Source organism: Anas platyrhynchos, chromosome 1 (genome assembly GCF_047663525.1).
Source record: "Anas platyrhynchos isolate ZD024472 breed Pekin duck chromosome 1, IASCAAS_PekinDuck_T2T, whole genome shotgun sequence".
Classification (NCBI taxonomy): Eukaryota; Metazoa; Chordata; class Aves; order Anseriformes; family Anatidae; genus Anas; species Anas platyrhynchos.
This window is the reverse complement of record NC_092587.1, coordinates 63,798,368-63,819,489: the sequence shown is the minus strand read 5'-3', so window position 1 is coordinate 63,819,489 and position 21,122 is coordinate 63,798,368. Positions and strand designations below refer to the sequence as shown.

The window sequence follows — 21,122 nt, the reverse complement described above, 5'->3', positions numbered from 1 at the left end:
CAGGAGTCTGGCCATCTCTGCTGCTCCCCGTGCTGCCACCAACACTGCCAAGTGCCCAGACGTGGCATATATGCCAAAAATATTGAAATTGGCTCCCTTCATCCCAAGTGAAGTGATTTGGAGCTGCAGGAACTGAGCTGGAAAAGCAGAGCAGCTAATAACCGTGCACACAGAAGCATTGACTTAGAGCAGGGCTTTAGAGCAGGGCTTTCCATCTCTGCCTCCTGCGTGCAGAAGGGAAACAGTGCTCCTCTCCTGCCTCGCAAAATGATGAGTTTCTGTGTGCTTTAACCTTCAGCAGCTGATGTTTACAAAGTACTTCTGCGGCTGCCAACTGGCAAATACTGTGGAAAAACACCCCGGGTTTTCCCTGGTGCCTGATGCCCGGTGCGTGCCTGTGTGTGCTCGCCTGTGTGCGGCTGTTTATCAGCTGCCATCCCCGCAGTGCGAGCCTCCGCACCTACCCCTCTGCGTGCAGGGCCTGCCTTCACGCCTCTGTTTGCTTTGGCACCCTCCAGCATTTCCCTTGGAAAGGACGGCTGGTAATATAGCTGCTCCTCAGACAGCCCCTCTGCCAGAGCGCTCCCACGAAGAGGATTATCATCCACATACTTCTCAACTTCACCCCGTCCCACTGTCTCTTTCAGCCTCTCCTCCCCCAAGGAGAGGGTCACAAAACCCACAGGTTTTGCAATTAGATCTGCTCTGTGTTCCCCTCCTCCTTCCCCTCGAAAAATACAAGAGGAACCACAGGTTTTTGCAGAACTTTTCCAAGCAACTTAAAAAATGTTTCAGCCCCTCACCCCCTGCAGCAGACCTGCAAGCTTTGGAAAAAAAAAAAAGTGTAGGTGAACCTTCTCCAAAGGCTTTCATAATAAGGTAGCTATTTCTTGAAGGAAAATAAATAATAAAAAGCAAAGAATTTCCTTGAAAACTAATTTCAGTGGAAAATTTTCAGGTAGATTTAGTTAGCAAAGCAGCGCCAGGCAGCTGTGTAGGCCAGCATGCCCTCTGGTGCCAGAGCCAGGCTTCACAGGCCCTGCGGCCTGACAGCTCCCCGTGTCAAAAGTGGTAGGCCCCACACACTTGTGGTGATATTCTGCTCCTCCTTTGTAAACCAATTCCTAAAAAAGATAAAAATAAAAGTAGAAGTTGGAAGCTAAGTATTAGCGCACGTGTCTGTAGGGGAGTGCTTGGAGTAAAAATAGAGCCGGTTATAAAACATCGCTGGGTGCCTCACTCAGCCCCTTCAGTGATCTGCGTGACTGTGCCACATTTACACAAGAGAAAGCAAAAATGATTTGCCTGAGGTCAGACTGAGGCTTGCCCAGGCTCTGTAGGGGAATACGGCTGTCTCATACAGAAAGCCAAGACATCCAGAAGATACTGCAGTGATCCCCGCTCTCAGGAGGGCACACTTTCAACGCGACTAGAAAGACACCAGCTCTGCCCTGATGACCTAAGTCACATTAATAAGCCTTCAGGTACGTCCTGTGGCTTGCCTTAGGTCTCTGCTTGCCAAAAGGGAATCACAATCTCCCCAGCGATCCCACATAACCCCCTGCAGCTCCCTGGGCAATCCTGCTGCGGGAAACACAAGCTGCTCATGAATCAGCTCCTGGAGCACAGCCATCAGAGGACTGAACTTTGAGGCAAAGCAAGAGCAGCATCGGTCCCATTTCGAGAGCTTTGCACACACAGCAGCAGCCCAGGAATAAAACAGGAGAGACAGTCACAGCTTTCTTACCCTTGCCCACAGATGCAGTGGTTAGCTGGTGTCAGCTACAGCACTGGCACCCCGTCAATGCCATCCTCCCACAGCAATCGAAACACCAGCTCTCTGAAGACTGCTGCTCTGCTTAAGCCTCATGCTATCGGACACTCCAGGTCTGCATTTGTGGCTGCTGGGCCAGACAGAGCACTCGGTAAGGGCGGAATCCATAGAGGAGCTGGATTGCTCTAACTTTAGCTGCAATCAATAGGCCTTCTGCAGTGTAAGCACTTCTGCAGACTGGCTGATTGCTTAGCTGCCTTCGCATAAGCCTGGCGCCCAGCTTTCACCATCTAGTAACCTTTTGGCCACCTTTGTTGATCTACCAGGTCAGGGCCAACAGAACTTCATAACAGGAATCACTTGGGGTTTTTTTGTTTGTTTGTTTTTTGTTTTTTAACTGCTCAGTGCAAGGATTTCCCAGATCCAGCAGCTCCACGTAGGAGAGCAGCAGCTTTTCCTGCCTGCTATATCATCTCCTGAACAGAGGTGCATGCCATTATGCTCACTCATATGAGAAAAGACCACATGAAAACTACTTTCATAGCCTGTTCGTCTGTGACACAGCTCAGCACATTGCAACTCTGCCCCAATTCTCGCTACAGGTAAAGGAGCTGGCAGCTCAGGAGGAGGAAGAGATTTTATTCAAAAAGGACTGACTTGCCTTATTTGTCTCCACATAAGCTGCTGGGAACAGATGTCTCAGCCTCCTTGTGCCAGTCACTTGTTTGACAAAAGCTTTGTCTGGTTTGTACAGAGTCCTTGTTCTGGCATCCTTAACTCATCATTACACAGAGATAAATTGTCAATGCCCAGCATTGTAGCGCTGCTGGGCAGAAGGCAGACCTCAGAGATGAGGATGAAAACATGCTAAAAGAGACCAAGTCTCAAACCTGGCATTACTGGGTGTGGGCGTCACTCTGTTGTGACAGGCTCATGTACTTGTAAGTCAGCTGAGAGCAGGTCATACCTAAATCTAGGATTTTAAGATATTCCCACAGTCAGACCTTTTGCTGGCCTCCTTTTCCCAGACATGATACCTCTTTTCTGTTGCCCCAGACATCAGACAGCAATGTTAAGAAGCCCTGAACCCCTGCCCCCCCACTGCCTTAAAGTTTTTACAGGCTCCCCACTCTTCTACTTTTATCTCCTTCCAGCATCCTTTACCTTCTGCTTTCCACAGCAAGAAATACAGGCTCTGCAAAAGAGCCTCTTAACCACAGCTGCTTCAGGATTAGAAACCACAAGAATTATGTGCTTGAAACTATCAAAAAAATAAATAAATATCCTCAAAAGCACATTCCTACCCCCAAAGCCGGCCCCTTCATAGGTGACCACACTTCATCACTCATTCCAACAGGACATAACCCTTCCTGCACATCTTTCCTCACACAAGGGCAGTATCTGGCATAGCCACAACCCCCCTCTGAAACCTGGTCCCTATCGCAATGACAAACCCGCACAAGGCTCTCCCAGGTTCGCTGGCTCTGCTCAGCGCAGGAAAAGCCAGCGTTGCCCAGGGACACACAAGGAGACCAGAGGCAGCAGCATGGAGCACTAGCCATCATTTTTCTCTAGTGCTCTGCCTGGAGGAAAAGATTACATTTTGTGCTTTATCAGAGACAAATGGACCAAAGGAGCACTCACCACTCGACAAAGGCACAGCCCTACTTCCAGTACACGCCTGGAGACATCTCTTCTGCCACTCTGAACAAAAAAGGCCCTTCAGAACCACACCTGGCCCTTTTCTCCAGATTTATAGGGTCGTCCATCAGCACTGAGGGCAAGGCTGCCAACCCTCACTCACTAACAGCTGACAGGAGGCTGATTACCCAGAACTGAAGCCTGTCTGCTACATTGGCACATTGTTGTTATCGATTTTTTTTTAATTTATTTTTGACAATGATCATAGCTTGCTGCAGATATATTCAAACCTTTTGTTATTGTTGCCTTTGCTGTTTTTTTTTTTTGTTTGTTTTGTTTTGTTTGTTTGTTTGTTTGTTTTTAATCAGCTGATGGCACTCTGAGTGAGCTGAAAACACTTGTCTCCTCCATCTCGTTGTCCTTTCATCATTTGGGGCAAGGCAGCTGATGGAGGAGCTTACTTAAGGGTGATAGAGAAAAAGTGGATGGCTAAAAGCAGCCAGATGACCTACACCTTGTAATTAGGTTAAAAGCAACCAGATGACCTATCCCTTGTAAATACCTGTTTCTCTCCCCTGACAAAAACCATACCTGAATGGTTAGTTCAGGTTAGGTGTGATGAATCCCACCCCTTGTCTCCAAGCATTTTGGTGCCTGACGTTTTGAAGAAATGGGTTTCAGAAACAGACAAAAAAAAACATGGATTGTCACATCTGCTCTAGTATTTTGTCTAAGCTAGTAGCTAGGAACAAGCATTCAGAGAAGATCCAAAGCCCAGCCACTGACAGCCCTTTGAACACCCGACTGAAAAAGAAGATCTCTCTTTAAGCCCCCTGAAGTTTGAGGCTTGTCTGTGCCCTGAAGGAAGAGAATTTAATATTGCTTGTAAAATCCCTGTCTCTGGGTAATCTATGCTATTTTATCTCTGGACAAGCTTGTTTTCCACACAAATTCCCAGTGTTTTTCTAGCCTTGCTGAGATCTTGATCACTGCTTGTGTTTTGTGCCTATTAACACCATGAGACGACTGTGAAAGAAATTTGGGTGCTCTCACCACGTTTAAAACATGAAGCTGTAACTTTCCCAGGCTTTCTAGATAAACCCCATGACAAGGCAGAATAGAGGGTCCTGTTGGCTTAGGAATCGCACCAGTTCATGTGGTTTCTCTCTCCTCCCCAGGGCACGAATCCTCACCTCCGGATGAGCGGCCCGATGAACATCAACCACTACGCGACGAAGAAGAGCGTGGCGGAGAGCATGCTGGACGTGGCGCTGTTCATGGCGAACGTCACCCAGCTCAAAGCGGTGCTGGAGCAGGGGGCTTCCTTCCAGTACTACATCACCCTCATCGTGCTCATCAGCATCTCCCTCTTCTTCCAGGTGGTGATCGGGATTCTCCTCATCATCAGCGGTAAGGTGGCTGTCGAGATGTGCATGCCCTTGCACGGTGCTGCTGGCAAAGGGGTGGGAGGGAGAAGCCCCTTTCCCCAAGCCATTCATTCATTAACTCTTCATTATCCTCACATTTAACCAATTCCACAGTTCTACTGCCACATAGACAGTATGTTAACACCAGTGTTTCAGGTAGGCTTGCCCAGTGCTCCATCTGACATGGGAGTTCTTGCATTTGAGTCTCAAACATGTGCCCACTGTTAAAAGTGAGCAGAATGCTACCTTTTCCTGTATATCCTATGAGCTTTCTTATAGGGGATATGGGATCTGAGGCCACGGAAAGTCCTGAGGCCCAACCATAGCAGGATGTTTCCAGCCTTGTCCCCTGCATCACCCAGCCTTACCTTGGCACATCCCACGGCCATGCAGTGGGTGTCTCGTGGCATGTGCCTGGCCAGCATGCAGCAGTGACTCGGCTGCTTTGGGTTGCTCATTGTAGGGCCATGGCATTTACATGGCAAAAAGAGACAGGTGACATAAAAGGAAGATGGTTTTCCCCTGCTCTGTCCTCCTACCTTGTTGTAGGGAAGGCTGTGGCCACTGTAAAGCTCCTGGGACTATTCCCCCAGCTCTGTGGCTGCTGTGTCCAGGGCCATGACAGACATTTACCAAGCAGGAAAGGTGTGCAGGGGCTGGGGGACTTGAAGTCAAGACACAAATCATGTTTTGTTTTTGCACCAAATCACACAGCTCGCCTGAACCTGAATGACGTTGCAAAGCAACCCCGCCTGAATATACTCAACAATACTGCCACGGCTCTCATCTTCATCACAGTCATCATCAACATCTTCATCACAGCCTTTGGGGTGCAGAAGACAGGCCTCTACCCTACCAGGAATTTTCGACCTTATTAAGTCAAGGGGCAATGGAGCCAGGTAAGAAAGGGGTGAGTCCCCATCACTGCCAGCCCCCGGAGGGGCTCTCAGCCTCAGAAAGCATCATTGCAAGGTGGAGAAGCAGAAGGCAATGCTGCACGGACACACAAAGCCTTTCCAGGGGCGTGCTGTTGTCCTGCGGGCACCCAGGGTCATTGAACAATTTCCTTGTTCAATAGAAGGAGAATTTCCTTGCTTGGTCTGTAAAGCGAGAACACGAAACACCCTGACTGATGGGGTTTCTGAAGACTGTGGATCTCATGCTACATACCGATAGCAGTTGTGATCTAGGGCTAAATCTGGGAAAGACAACCGGGCTTATTCTGGGAGGTATCCGAAGATGCAGCATTATCTGAGTAGAAAAAAGGGAAGGCGCTTGGGAGGCAGTGGGGAAAGGGGAGGCAGTGGGGAAAGGGGCTCTTAACCATGACCAGTGTGGTTTGGCGGGGACCATTTTAAGAAGCTAACTCTTATTTTCAGGAGAGAGCCTTGTGAATGAGTCCAACCAAACACTCGGGTTCAGAAGTCAGGTCAGATGAAGGAATGGCATCTTCTTAGGTCAAAAGTCCTTTAGGTCAAGAAGCAAAGTTGGAATGTCTTGCTTACTTGTCCTGCCATGTGTAAACACAGCTTAGAAGGAATAAACTGGGGCAACAGCCAGCAAGAAAGCTTGATAGACGCATGACACGACGAGGGAGGAAGCGTTTGGGACTCACCATGAAGGCCCAAATCCTGCATAAAACACCGCTGCCTTGGGGCCTAGCGGGGTGGGAGCGCTGAGGAGCTGCAGCCCCCATGCACAGTGGTGGCCGTGGTGCCGAGTGACCTGCTCCATCCTGTGTGCCCCCCTGCCTGTGTGGCATGGAGGGGCCTGCCCCGACCTCACGGTGTTTCTGTTTGTCCCGCAGGACCTGAGCCACGTGCCTGGAGGTGGCTGGAAGCTCCCCTCTGTGTTTGCACCACCTCGGCAGGACCCCGTCAATGAATGCAGAGAACCGGGTGAAACTTTCAGAACCTGTCCGCGCTTCCTGGCATGGCAGCCCCTTGCTGTGACGTTCACACAGTTCTGCAAGGGTGACAGCTTCCACTGCTATCTGAAACTAGAGCAAACTTTGCAGCGATTTCTAGAGAAAGCTGCAGGAACAGCAGCAGGTACACGATTTCAAAGCGTACTTCTGTAAATCTCATCTCGTATTTTAGCTGCCTGCTTCACATATCCAGCATTGGCTCATTTTGTAGAGAAGACCGGACAATTTACTTTGTAGGATAAATAAACAGAAAATGTCCAGCTTTTTGGCTCAGGCATAATTTGCTATATTTAAAGCAGTGCTGTCTAATAGTTTACCTCCCAAATGTAGGAACGGATTTCTCAAACGAAAAAAAAATGTTCTCATGGGAGGATAGGGAAGTGTGTGTATGTCAGCATGGCTAAAAAGAGTTCAACTATTTTCCTAGTTGTTTAAAAATAAAATTAAATGAGAAACAGTTATGAAAACAATCATATATTTCCAGCATTGGGAAAGTAACAATGACAGAAAATATTATGATCTGATGTCATTGCCAGGGACCCATCAGGAATGCTGTCTGAGCAGCCTGACAATAGGTAGGAGAAAAACATTATACCTAATGAGGCATCCTAGGCTTAATTGCCACGATGGGAAATGACAAATGAATAGTGTATTACTTTATAAATAAATCACCATCATATAAGGTGTTATCACTAACATATATGTTTTTAAATATCTAATCTTCACATTAACAATATTGGGAACTCTCTTGTACTGCAACATTTTTCCTTATAAAATGTCTTTGAATTACTGATTTTTCAGATTTTTTGTTGAAAGAGTAAAAATGTTGGATCCTAAATTTTGTAATTATGTAATCATGCTAAAATGGATATTTTAGTAGCCTGGCATAATCCTGTTTAAATAATGATATGCTTTTCTGATTATTAAATGATTTTTTTTTCCTTCATATGGCAGAATCAATCTGGCTGTTTCATTTTGCATGCTCTTACCACCACTGGGAAAGAACTGACATGGAAATTTCCACATACCCGTCTTCAGGAGCTACCAGGAGTGACTGACACTTCAAAAAATATTATATGATAAGATATTTAAAGATACGGGCAGATTCCATTTATACTCCATATCTGAGTTCACAGAACAAGATTTCTGTTTAGGGGTGGCCCTTCTTTTGCAGGGAGATCATGAGCGACCTTGCCAACAACAGCACCTGAGTAAGGCTACAGGCAACATCGGGTTGTGGCTGCAAATCACAGGGGCTTTTTTGCAGCTGCAGGGCAGTTGTGTAGAAAGTGCAGGTGGCAAAGAACAATTATGTTACTTTCCAGAATTTTAATTAGCGAAGTTGAGCACCGTCTTGGTCTGTTCTGTGCATCAGGCAAAGACTCACCTGCCACTTTGTCCTGGGGGTGACAGGTCTGGGGTGGCAGGGAGTTTGCTGCCTGTCTTGGTCCTCAGTCTCTGCTGATACCGACAGCAAATGGGGGTGGGTGTACCTGAGATGCCTCTGTTACCCTGCTCTCCTCCAGAGAGACCCTTCACTCCAGAGACAGCCTTCACTGGAGAGGCAGAAATGCTGGAAAACCATCAGCAAAGGGCCACTGCTGGCCAGCTGGGTTGATGAAAGGGCAAAAAATTGTGTACCCTGTCTGCAGATCCCAAATCCTGTCAGTCACTGCTCCAAGCAAAGCAGTTAGCATTGATGAGTGAATGCAACAAAAAGAAAGGCTCATCTGAGAAAGACGCAGCAAGGGGAAATTCATTACCAGACCTTTAACTTCAGCATCACGGTCTCAGAGAGCTGCCAAGTCAGGTACGGCGGCGAGCGAGGCTGGCCCGCGTGGAGAGGGATTCCCGATAGCTGGCAGAGGGGAGCAGAGGACTGGCAGCGTGCTGGAACGCTTCTCCCCTGTCACCTTGAATTACCGTTCCCCATTTTAATGGGATCGGAGTCATTAGCAACCTTGGCTGCCTTTTTCCTTCTCTCTGTCTGACCCCCGTTTGTGCCAAGCTTTTTATACCCACAGGAGGCAGAGCTGAAGTAAAAAGGGGCTGAATTTTAATCCCAGTAAGCAGCTGCCATTAAAGAGCTGGCTGCCCATTGGCACAGGTAGTGCCAAGCACCCGGCTTGGGTCTAGGCTCTCACCTGCAGCCTTCTGCAGGAATCATCCCCTGCTCGCAGGAGAGACAACTTCATTCTCTGCACAATTGTCCACAGCACTGCTGCTTTGCTGGGGCACTCATTTGTCCCATGTTTCTGCCCTGTTCCATGGGATAAGGAGACAAGACAGGAGAAAATCTGTTTTGTTACCACCCCCTTCTCTAGGGCACCCTGCCTCCAGAGGTCTACAAGAGGTCTTGCTCCTGGCCAGCCTCACTGCAGCATCTCATTGCCTACAGCCTCAGTGACGTGAGGCCAGAGGAGCAACATCTGGTTCCTAACCTCTGCTGTGGGTGATGTGGGTGTGCAAGAAACACGCAGACAGAACTGAGCTCTTGTAGGAAGACCATGTATTTATAAAACGTGGGGGAGAACCGGGACATCCCCCCAGTTCTGACAGAGAGGTGGCCCAGGGGTTGTCTTGAAGGCACAGAGCCACTTTAAGGCAGATGATTCCTAGGTACAATCTCAATTTTTAACACAAGGCATCAGTATCTAAAAAGTGAACAACATCAGACGTTTTTAGGCAATGAAAAGAAGCGAGATAGACGTTCATACCGGGCAAACATTAAAGACACAACAAGTCACATTACTGCTTTCACACAATGCAGCTCTCAGTCCTTCTTGGTTCCCGTTGCTGAGCCGCAAAACAAACCTCAGGCCCAAACACACTGGGGAACCAAAAAGCCCTGACGGTGGAGCTGGCTCCTGTGGGCAGAGCCACCTTGCAGTGCCGCCCGCCCTCGTGCCCCCAGCCTGGCCACATCCTGCTGCGGGGAAAGCCTGTTCCTGCAGCGTGCCCCACCATTTCCCCAGCTGCCTACCACAGCAGCTCCCTCCCTGCCTGTGCAGCTGGTACGAAGGACGTGGTGTGCAACCCATTTCCTCCTGCCTCCTAGACAGGACGTGGCCAGGATGCACGCGCCCCGTGGAAGCCAGGCTCCCTGTAGCACTGTGGGGGCTGTGCCGATCCCCTCTCTGCAGCAGCAGGGAGCCCAACTCTTCATCTCTCCGTTTGGAGGGGAGGAAAAAGCTGCAGGTTGTTTAGGAAGAGGGGCAGCAGCCTGGCACTTCTCCTGCAAGATCACTTGTAGCCCGTCCTCTGCTTGCAACCCGCAGCACTCTCTGAGCTCCTGGGCTGGAGGATGGCTTCTGGCCCCATGGGCTCTCTGCAAGCTCCTCCGCGGGGACTGCCAAGTAGTGCCAATTAGTATTTATTAATCGTGTTCACCACTGCGATGCTCAAATACCAACAAAGAATGGCCATTGTGCTAAGAACAGAAGAGCAGTTGTGATGGCAGTTTTTACAGTGGGGACACCGACCCTTAGGAAATTGGACCGGACCCCAGTAACTCCTTCCATGTCCACCAAGGAGACCCTGTGAGGTAAGAAATTCTGCTTGCTCCTGGCCTGGGTTACAGGCGTGCAGGACGGAGCAGTCACCTGGCCAGCTAAAGCACGGGGACAAAATCCTACAGCTCTGCAGTGAGGGTTGCACCCTGCTTTCTAGTCCCCTCTTTGCTGGTTATCCTCCCTGGTGAGGAGGAGGAGTTACTCATTATCATATATTCTATATATATGACCTTCCCCGCACCTGACGTCAGGGTTGCCACCAAATCCACCATCTCCCCATCTGCAGAACGGGCACAACACCGTTCTCTGCTTCACGGGGCCAAGCTGCTAAGGCCTGGCTGCGTCCCCGCTGCTCGCCCCCTCTGCCAGCCTCTCCCCGTGCCGCAGGAGCTGCCTGACAGAGCCAGCCCGGACAAGCTGCGAGCACAGCCTGGGTGTCTGGAGAATATCTCACTTGCGTGCTCACGAGGTTGTGCCTGTGTCTGCGAGTGAAGCGCAGGCTCCGACACGAAAGCGCGACCGACACGGCGTGTTCCAGGCAGAAACAGAGCTTATTGCAACACTACATCCCCGGGCTCTGGCCTCCTAAACTCACATAATGCATTAAAAAAAAAAAAAAAAAAAAAAGTTGATGGCTGTCAGCCTCTTCCCCCTCCACCCAAGGGCAGCATTTTGTTCCTTAGTGTCTCCATAGGAAGAGGGAATACCTTCCCTCATTAAAAAGACTGCTCTGGCTCGAGCAGAAGGCTGAGGCTGCCTCTTCTTAGATATTCAGTGTCTATGTTCTGGCAAAGACTCCATGGACTGAGAGACAGAGCAGTCTCTCGCATACTTCTCACCATAGCTGCACACGGAAGCTTCCTTAAATCGGGTTGACTCCATCAGTCCCGCAGCCCAGGCTGAGGCAACCAGATGATTTGACAGGATTTACATCTCACGTGCCAGGACTTGCATGTTCAGCTTTCTGCTGCAATAGTGGAACCTGATGGGCTCTCCAAGCACCATGGAGTTAATAACAAGTGAACACCGATTCCGAATTGGCATCCACTCCATCAGTCTGAACGCAAACAACTCCAGTGCCGTGTCAGCATCGCTCGTACACTGCATGCCTCCACCGCTCACTTTTCAACAGCTCCCCGCAGAGCTGGGAGCCGTCAGCAGCATCCTATGCCACGCTCCCTGCTGAAGGGTGAGATCAGCAGCAGCCTTTTCAGCATCGTGCAGGGACCCTGAAGCTCCGGTGCAGAGCGCTGACTGTGCTGCTGCGGATCTTTGGGTTTCTGCAGTCCTGTAAAATGGTTTTAGGGGTAAAAATCTTGCCTTGCATTAGTGGGAGTTTTAGGGGCTGAGAATTTGCTCTAGCATCAGGCTGGGTCTTCCCACAGCTCTTTTATTGTGCCAGCAAGGGTCTGCCCATCATTTTATTCACTCAACCCTCTTCTGCCCACACTGTTCCTTGCACCCAGCACAAGTGCCAAGGCCTGAGGACACCTCCCCTGTAGCAGGACAGGGGAGCAGCCCAGGGCTGCTCCAGAAGTGAAGCTGTGCCAGTTCTTCCACCAATGCAAGCAAGTCTGCTCTTTAGATAAAAGCCAAACTATGCTAAGACCTCACTCTGAGGCCATAACTTATTAAATTAACCTTTAGATGCTGCATAAATGTACAGGATTTAGAGAGCAGAATAATCTGTCTCCTCTTTTTTTCTAACAAAATCACAATATCTCAATTAATAAAATATTGCCACTTCTCCCTGCTAGGGTTTCCCTGATATTGTAAGGACAAACACGCATGTCTGTCAGATAAGGTTGCAAAATTCCTCCTGAGATGCCCTCCTAGCGTCTCTGTATAACCCCTCCACTATCCTCAGGCAGTGGATCAATAATTCAGGGAGAGCTGAAACATCAACCCCTGCCACCTTGCTCAGCTGCAGGCAAATGTGGCTCTCCTGGGAACTGTACTTGCGTCTCAATCCACAGCCCATAATTTACTGAATGAGCACAGTTTCTCATAAAGATTGAAGGGAAGAGCACAGAGAAATGTCTAAGCACCAGCAGCCTAAAGTGCCTATCAACTCCTCCTCATCCAGATCTTTTTGGGGTCAGCACACGGGCATGTGGACACAATACAGTTCAGAGAAACTATTTTGGTCCCCTGTCCAAACGTATGGATACCAGAGAGATGGGGCAGGGGTTGAGAGGGAAGGAGAGGGTTTTTTTTTCCCATTTTATTTTTTTCCCCTTTTTTTCTTCAAGTATTGAAAGAAAATCTGCATTCCTGTAAATAAACCATTCCGGGCTTAGCCGAGAGCTTTGTTTGTTTGCTCTGCACCACGCCAGACTCGACAGGAAATATGGCGCCTCTCCCGCTGTGCCATCCACCAGGCCACACGGCAGGGAACACGACTACTTCACTGGGTGACAGCTTCCCCACACGGCTTCCCAGCAAGACGTGGATCCCGTGTTTTGGATGCAGTGGCTCCCAAGAGAAGCTCCTCATGCCTGACCGTCCCTTCTTCAGCTGGGCCGTCCTGCCGGAGGGCTCTGGGGGCAGAGGGAGAGTTTGTGCGCTTGGCTGTGTGCCTCAATAAAGTGCACGCTGGGGCGAGACGGTGGACAGTGCTGCCGGACAGCTTCGGTGTTGAAGGCTACAATGTCTTCAGCTGGCGCCGGTTCCACATGCCCCGCTTCGAGTGGAACCAGTGGAAGAAGTTTCTCAGGGAGAGGCGCTCCACTTCCAGCCCAGCCTGCAAGATCCTGCCGGAAAGGAGAAGGGTGAATGCAGGGAAATCTTGATGACAATGATACCCGGGGGCTTAGGCACGGGAGATCTCCTTTAAGCAGTCCTGTTGTCAACACACCACAACCAGGTTCAAGAGTCCAGCATAGCTCAGGGTATCTCCTATCCACAGTCAGGCATCTAGTGACACTTGATGAGTGTTTATAGACCCCTGAGAGCAGGACTGGTTGGGAACAGGCACGGGCCAGCTGCGTGTGACAGGCGAGGAGGAAATCCCATCAATCCAACATGGGACTGCTCAGGGTGTTAGACTTTTCCTCAGTGAGCTGACAGAAAAGACATGAGAGGCCGCGAAACCTACAAACCCAACCTACAAACCCTGAGGCCTACAATTTGTACAGCACAGGCCCCGCATCATAAACTTCTCAGAAATTGTAACCCTACTTCATGATCCTAAAATGTCTCTCTGACAATCGATTCAAGAAGACAAAGTCTCCATGATCACCAGTGCCCAATCTGCCCACGACCAACCAACAGCGTGACTGGAAGACATTAGGAAACAACTCCTCTCTTATCACTGGCTGTATTTTGGGTACACTCACATGCTGGTTTTGAAGTCAGGACTTCCTCAAAGACTCTCCCTCACTGCCCAAGCTGGTGGTGGCATTCACCACCTCCATCTCCTCAGATCCCCACTCCCTGGTCACTGCTCTTCTGTAATCTAACACGTCTCCCCTCCTGAGCACAAGGCTGATGACAATGAATACTTACCTGTCCAGGAGTTCCCAGTCTTCTCCTCCCCAGCGGTCCCGAAACTCTTTCGTGTTCATCCCTCCGATCTTGTCCAGGTCAGACTTGTATATGCCCAGAAGACCAAACCCATTCACCTCCCAGTAGCCTGAGGACAGCACAAAAGAGGCACAGGCATGTTGGTGCTTTGAACCATCAATGACTCAAAGCTAATTTGCTTCTGTGGGGGCTCAGGATGACCACCTCTGTCTAAGGGAAATCCTATGCCCCGATGATCGATGTCACTTTCCTCCCCCTGACGAGGGTTGCTTTCCTTCAACCCAGGGCTAGCAGCTGTCCTCAAGAGGGCAGGCTGCACCCTCTAAGAGAGATATTGATGGAAAGGAGTAAAAGAGGGGCTTTGAGGTACTCAAATCCACTGAGAGCTCTAAGAGATGACTAGGAGAAAGATCAAAAGGGCTCTTTTGGCTCTGGTCTCAAATGCCAAGTACCCAACACAGTTAAACACCATCCTCTGACGCACTCTCACCTGGTGGCCCTGGTAGGACATTAGGCTCCAGACCTTGACAGCACTGGAGAACCAAATCTAGAGTTTGCAGGCACCCTCCTCCTTCCCCCATTCCCCGAGGTCTGAGCACAAGGGGCTCCGCTGCCTCTTACCATCAGGCCACTGTGGGGAGGTGCCGCAGTGCAGCCTCATGACCATGGGTGCGAAGGCCATCTTGCCTTCCACGCAGTGCTTGCGGACAGAGTCGATGATGCCAGCAGGGAAGTGGATGTGGAGGTCGCAGAGGAAAATGATGCTGTGCGGATCCTGGAACCAACCACGTCAGTTAGGAAAAAGCAGGGTGACTTTAAGTGAGGCTTTCTTGGGGGACAGGAAGACAGAGATATGGGAGTCAACCGAAGAGTCACTCATTGGTAGATCAGAAACTGAAATCCTAGGGGCTGGCAGAACTGCCTCTGGCTGGCTGTTCAATAATAGTATGAGATTTTACAACTATGATCATGCAGAGCCAATATCATGAAGCTGCTACTGATGATTTCCCTCCTGTCTCACGGTCTAAGCAGGTGGGCCAAGTTCTGCATGGACCACAGGGACTGGTCTCCTCAGAGAAAGGAGCGAGGTCCTTACTCCAGAGGGACAGGAAACACACTATGTTTGATCTGTTCTATTGGGCTGTTCCCTAAAAACCAGCATGTTCAGTCTGAAAGGCAAGAGGTAGTGCTGGACACATACCAGAAACCCACCTCTCCACCCGACAGCTCCCCAGGCTTACCGTCACGAGGTCTATCCCTGCCTGCAGCCCAGCAGAACGCTCGAAATTCCCCGTCAGCTTCAAGTACCGATAGCTGGGGGTCAGACAGGAAAGAGAGGATCAGTGTGTGCAGGTTGATAAGCACAGAAAGCACCCCTAGCAGCAGTACACCATGGGTGCCATGCTGAGGAGCTGTCCCTCACCCCTGTGCACCCTCTCGAGGAGGACAGCCTTTGGGCAAGCATGCAAGCTCAGCACTACCCCAGCGCCCAGTGTGCCCTGAGGGTCTTCTCACATATCCAGCAAGAATAGGGCAGTCCTCAGCAAAAGTCCTGGCAGCTCTATTTGTTGGATATCTCTGGGACCCCCTAGCACTGGAAAGGACCAACCAAGGCTGCTTCAGGTCAGAATACAATAAACCACAGAGCTATTCCAGCAAGAGGAGTCCCTGAAGTCTCCACGCTCATTTCTTACAACTTTCTTGTCTTCTCTGGCTTCCCTCTCCCCCATCACTGTATAACTTGCTCTCTGTCCTCTCTTGCAAACTTGAACAAAACCCTGGAGAAAAGAGATGTACCTGGATGGATGACTGCAACAGGTATTGCCTTAGAGTTTTATAACAATATTATAGCAGCATACATGTAAGCACATTATACAATATAAGCATGTACACATGCAAGGGTATCATCTCCCAGTTTCCAGCTGCAGGAGGCTGTGGATGGCCAATGCACAGAGATTTGCAGATGTGCTGCATTTGCAGGAGTATACTTGTGAGTAGTTTTATGTGATCAGCCAGCACCCTCACCTGTGCAAGCTAGACCTTTTCAGAGCCTTCTCTACATCCATGTCATCGCTGCTGTAGTCCGTGATGATGACGTTGAAGTAAGGATCCTTAGTGACTCGGAACAGCTCTTCCATGTCAGAGATGAACTGCAGCACCCAACGTGCCTGGTTTTTCACTGGTTGTATTGCAAGAGGGGGAGAACCAAAGGGAAACTGATTTCAAAGATGGCATGGCTTTCAACAAGCAAGGCTTCTTGCCTCAAGCCCTGACAACATTGCAGGGATGCTGAAATAGGTCCAGGCTGAAAACTTAGACCAAAGAGCCCAGAAATTTGTATTTTTTTATTATTATTTTTTTTTCCCCCAAGGTGTGACAGGGATTTTCTCTGAGCCTTTTACATCCCATGAGGGTAGGTTCCTCTTACCTGGCACCACGAAGTGAACCACGGCACGGTGGTTCCAGGAAAAGCCCTGGGGCCAGCACAGCTCTGGCTCTTTGGCCACGGCCATCAGGTGCCGCCGGCGACCCCACGCCAGGTTCCTCATGTTCCTCTCCTCCTCCTCGTCACCGCCAACGCCCTGCCAGCCCCGTGCAAAGATGTACTCGGAGAAGCGGACCAGGCGCTCTCCCTGCTCCAGCAGCTCCAGCTCCAGCAGGTAGCGGCTTCCCCGCATGCGGTCCTGGCGTTTCTCCACGTTCACGATCCGCTGCAGCTGGAACCGCCTGCAGGAGACACAGCCAGGGTGAGCACGTCCCCTGTCCACCAGCCCCTCTCCCACCTCCTCCCTGCTCGGCTCATTTGGCTCTGCCAGGCTCTTTCCTCCTGGGTTAGAAGTCCCATGGGAAGGCTTAGCACCTGTTTCCTAAATCCACAAGCACGTGGGATTAGACCCAGGATCCCGGCCAAGAGAAAATAGTTGGCAAAGGAAATGAAATAAAAGGTGACACAGAAAATAATAAACATGTCTGAATGATTGTAGGGCTGGTAAATAGTGTATTCAACACCTCTTTCAAAGACCTTGGCACAGGAAGCATGGCTGGGTTGGTGAAATTGGCTGATGACAGCTTATCAGCCAATACCATGGACTAAGACTGAGCAATCCTACAGTAAAGACTGGGATGAGCTGCAGGTCCAGAATGGCCGAAATGGAATGAAACGCCAAATCGTGTCCTTTTAGATAATAACACGAATTTCTGCTATAAAATGGATGCTCGTCAGTTAAAAATGCTAAGAAAACCTTGGGAGTACCTATCATTTACACCATGACTGAGACTGATCTGACCCTGAAAAAACAAACACAATTGTAAGAGGTAGCATGAGAGCTATTTCCAGCAGGGATTAAGAACTAATAACTGCATTCTATAAAAAATCTAGAATATTGGCCATTTATGGCCAGGAAAGCTAACCCAGACTGAAACAAGCATGGAAAAGGATAGATAAGAAGATCATGGAAATAGAGGCCAACTCATCAGAAGGGGAAGGAAAGCTGGACGCTTATAGAGGATCACAGGAGGTATGTTTGTCTGCCAGAAAGGCAATCAAAATGATAAGTCTCAGCAAGAAGAAGAACCTTATCAGGGCAATGTAAATACAGAATAGCAGAGAAAGCCGATCTCCAGTGGGTCATCAGAGCAGTGAGAAGCTGGGACATCTTCCCAAATCAGTGCTAGGATCTAGAAATCTAACTAGTTCTAACATGGAGGTACATATGTTCAGATACAGGGTAAAATACTTGGTTGTTTCTGAGGTCAGCATACTGATCCACAACATCTGACTGCTCCCTTCCGATCCTATGCCCTAAATGGTGCTGGATTCACAAACTGAGGGGTGACAGGCATTAAACCACGTGCATAAGGAGCCCCAGTCCTATTTCATATCAGCAGGGTTTCTTAATCCTCAGCTGGTAAGATGCCCCTATGCGCTCTCAATGCCTACACTGTGCAAAGAGGAAGCCAGCAAAGGGTCAGTGATGCCAGTTGGACTGAAATCTTTCACATTTATGGCCACCAGCTTTTGGAGGGTGATATTCAGCCCTCAGACATGATCTGGTGTCCAACAATTCCAATTTCCCAGCTCAAAGAGGTGTTTAAAGCCCATTTTTTTACATAGAATCCTTGCCTGAAGTTTTAATTTCCAAATCTAGTTTATCTTCCGATTCATTCTAGCTGCTCACATCACAGGTGCTCCCTGTGCAGCATGGTACACAAGCTCCAGGACACTGTCCCTTGGCTTTCACACCGTGCCTTACCCTTTATTCTTTTGGTTGAGCTTCTTGAGGAAGACACGTGTGACTTCCAGGGCCTCCCTCTCTTTGAGCAGCAGGTTTCCTGACGTGTTGCACTTGAGGTCAATCCAGTCGGTGCGCAGCATGTGGAAGTCCAGGTTGCTTGTGCTGAAGGTCTGCTCCCAGTTCACCGCCTGGTCAAACACTGGTACATAATCAAAACCCTCCTCATCCTCCTCCTCTGGCTCCCCATCCACCTCTTCTTCTTCCTCTTCTGCTGCCCTCTCCACAGGCCCCGACTTGCCCTTTGCCAGAGGTGCCACCTGCGCCTCTCTCTCACCCATGTCCTTGCCACCAGCCACCTTCTGCTCAGCCACGTAGGCCTCCACTTGGTTCAGCCACTGTGCCAGCCGTGCCGGCTCCTTGCTGGGGCCAGCAGTGGCCACAGGGTGCCTGCCAGCTTTGCCTGGGCCTCCTCGCCTCGTTTGCACGGTGCCTGCAGGCTGCAGCCTGTCCTCTGCAGCGCCGAGGTCTGATCGAGGTCTCAGCCCTTTGGGAATCCTGAGCCCTGAGTCCCTGGTGTAGCTGAGAGGCTCCTCCCTTTGCGACCTGCTCCTAGGAGGTGGGTTAGGCTTTTTAGCAGGTGCTCTGCCCTGGACAACCCTGGCATGCTGTGGAGGGCTCTTGGAGTTGTCTTTGATGCCAGCTTTTAAGTGGGATCTCTTCATTGCTGGGTTGCTCTCTGTGCCAGCCCGGCTGAGGCTTTGGTTGGCAGCGGCCAGCGGGGCTGTCTTGACACCGGCCCTTTTCATCCCTCTCCTCTGAGGTGCCTCTCCTGTGTCACCCACTGAGAGGAGCCGCCGCCGCTCCCGGAGGGAATAGTCCTCGTAGACATGCTCGCTGCCCACCACGCCGCTGGGAGTGGTGCCTGTCGGCTCTGCCTGCCACGTGCCAGGGGGTGCCGGGGGGCCAGTGCTCTCCACGTCCTGCTCCCCGTACTGCAGGTCGTCCAGGTTCCCCTCCTGGAAGCCTGCAGGAGTAATCGCAGTTACACCTCTGGCATCCTCCTTCCGCTTCCCAACCCCACACCCAGCGCTGTTACCCAAGGCCGTGGAGATGTCCAGCTTAGCCTTCAGCTAAAGGTCTGGCCACAGCTTTGTGGGGCAGGTGTGAGCACAGGCTGCCACACTGCATGTTTGGCTCTCTCGTTTCTGCCCACATTTTTGCTGGAATTGCTCCTCAGATAAGTCACAGGCCTCACCACGTTGTCCACTAGAGCCCACTACTTGTTGGCCCCACAGTCTGCCCTTACAAGTGAATGTGACAGCAAAAATCTCCTCCCAGCCACCGAGCTCTACCAGGGAAAGGGTGTGACTTGCTCGGCATGGAAAATCAGCTTCCTTCAGCTGGTGCTGGAGGATCACACACACGCAGTGACAGATAAAAGGATCCTCCTGGCTCTGATGCTAGGGCCAGCCCCTACCTGGCTGCTCTGTCTTTTCTCCAGAGTCCAGGTTCTTCTCTGGACGGTCCATTTTCATGTACTTGTAGAATCCAAATCTGCAAAGGAAAGGACAAAACACCAGCCTGATCAAAGTTGCTTTGCCCTCTCCAAATAAATTCTTGCCACCGCTACAGAGGAGATGGCCAATTACTCTGATCACATCCACCCATCCTCTCTAGACTCTCCTTTTGCAGCAAGTCATCGGCTATTATCATCAGCCTCTTTCAGATCTTGGGGCAATCAGATCTTACTCTGTACTGTCAAAGAAATCAGCTTTTCTTGATTATCATCCCAGTTTTTCAGACGTTTTCTTGAGTGCTGCTCCATGTGCACAAGAGGAAATTCCAACGTAAGTACACTGAAACACTGCTTTAGCCTCCCTTAAACTGCTCCTTAAAGCTCATTTACAATGTAGTACCTAAGGCATTGTGCTGCCAGCCTGGCTCAGGCAGGTAACTGCCATGATCTCCCTCTCTCTTTTCTCCCTTTCTCTTTTCACACTGTCTGTGTGCTGTCCCATCACGTGCCTGTGTTTTGGGCTTTTGGGAGGGGTTTCCCTCCTTGGATTGTTTCCATACCTGCTTGATGCCAAGCAGAATGGGCCCACGCTTCCCAAATTCTGTTATAATACAAACTGTTTGTAAAGTAAAAAACATGTGTGGCACCTTCCAGCCCACAGCAGCCACCTTCTCCATCCTTCACAACGAACCCCAGTCCCAGCAGTTCCCTCCCAAGCCTACAATAAAATCTATCTTTCCAGCCCTCAAAACAGACCTGTGGGAAGGAAGACGATCCTGAGCACAAGGAGGCCTCCACCAGCTATCTCTTTGGAAAAGCAACTCTTTATTCTGCTGCCAATTCCTCCTGAAAGCAGGGGAATCCTCACACGAGGTATTTCCCTGTGGCCAGGGAACATGCAAGTGGTGGTTCCCTCGCAGAGCCATCACTGGAGCCAGACCTCGGTGAGGATAAGCTCCATGTTTTTATCCCTCCAGAGAGACAGCTGGTTGTGAGCATGGTTTGGCTTCAGCACAAACAGTGACAGCCATCAGGAGGCTCCAGCTGCTGGCATGCAAGGTTTGCTGGCAAATACGTTCCCTGATGCATTGGAACAAATATGCTCTGACCCAGCTTCCTGGTTAATAGAGCAAGAAAAGTGGCAGCCGTTTCCCTTCGAGACCTAAACATAATTTCACGTAAAGGAAGCACTGGCCATCCAAAGAAACTACAAGTGCTTTAATGTTTTGCAGGACTTCAGCGATCTTTAAGTTGAGTCCTAAAGAACTGAATATGAAATTCCACCTTACTTCCAGCCCTCAAACTGCCTCCTCCCTCCCTGCTAGGAAATGCTGCCTCCCATGTGCAGCATCCTACCTTTCCAAGTAATATGGGTTTTCCTGATAGAAGCATTTGTTGTCTTTCTCCATATGGCTCAGGCGGCTGTAATCATTTGGGTAAACAAAGGATAAATGAACCTGGGAAGAAAGATAAAGCAAAACCCCTGTCAGTGCCAGATACCATTCATAAGGTGACCCAGCCATGGTTGCAAGGTGCCCAGCCGTTTGTGCTTGAGGTCTGAAGGG

The 21,122-nt window shown here is 50.0% G+C and overlaps 2 protein-coding genes and 1 long non-coding RNA gene across 8 annotated transcripts in view; 1 reads left to right on the top strand and 2 right to left on the bottom strand.

The window, feature by feature from the left end:
• The window catches only part of NINJ2 (ninjurin 2), a 46,576-nt gene extending 38,861 nt beyond the window's left edge, over nucleotides 1-7,715 (top strand). Inside the window, exons 2-4 of one of the 3 annotated variants that reach the window (XM_013092009.5) lie at nucleotides 4,594-4,825; nucleotides 5,557-5,752; nucleotides 6,650-7,715. In XM_013092009.5, the coding sequence (XP_012947463.3) occupies nucleotides 4,594-4,825; nucleotides 5,557-5,720 (396 nt within the window). In that variant the 3' untranslated portion in view covers nucleotides 5,721-5,752; nucleotides 6,650-7,715. The remainder of the gene's footprint in view (nucleotides 1-4,593; nucleotides 4,826-5,556; nucleotides 5,753-6,649) is intronic. The other 2 variants (XM_072039782.1, XM_005011468.6) reach the window with 2 other exon arrangements.
• LOC106014534 (uncharacterized) lies at nucleotides 939-3,491 on the bottom strand. 2 transcript variants are annotated; one of them, XR_003498924.3, is made up of 3 exons: nucleotides 3,419-3,491; nucleotides 1,748-1,901; nucleotides 939-1,124 (listed from the first exon to the last, which is right to left on the bottom strand). It is a non-coding gene; the product is annotated as an uncharacterized lncRNA (long non-coding RNA). The 2 variants fall into 2 exon arrangements; XR_011810146.1 differs by lacking the exon at nucleotides 3,419-3,491 and having other exon boundaries at nucleotides 1,748-2,019.
• A 1,546-nt stretch (nucleotides 7,716-9,261) lies between the features above and the next one.
• The window catches only part of B4GALNT3 (beta-1,4-N-acetyl-galactosaminyltransferase 3), a 52,887-nt gene continuing 41,026 nt past the window's right edge, over nucleotides 9,262-21,122 (bottom strand). For all 3 annotated transcript variants that reach the window (XM_038169708.2, XM_038169692.2, XM_038169697.1), the window contains 9 exons: nucleotides 20,914-21,014; nucleotides 19,519-19,595; nucleotides 18,060-19,065; nucleotides 16,235-16,533; nucleotides 15,832-15,985; nucleotides 15,048-15,120; nucleotides 14,428-14,581; nucleotides 13,789-13,915; nucleotides 9,262-13,034 (listed from right to left, as the gene is read on the bottom strand). In XM_038169708.2, the coding sequence (XP_038025636.1) occupies nucleotides 12,926-13,034; nucleotides 13,789-13,915; nucleotides 14,428-14,581; nucleotides 15,048-15,120; nucleotides 15,832-15,985; nucleotides 16,235-16,533; nucleotides 18,060-19,065; nucleotides 19,519-19,595; nucleotides 20,914-21,014 (2,100 nt within the window). In that variant the 3' untranslated portion in view covers nucleotides 9,262-12,925. The remainder of the gene's footprint in view (nucleotides 13,035-13,788; nucleotides 13,916-14,427; nucleotides 14,582-15,047; nucleotides 15,121-15,831; nucleotides 15,986-16,234; nucleotides 16,534-18,059; nucleotides 19,066-19,518; nucleotides 19,596-20,913; nucleotides 21,015-21,122) is intronic.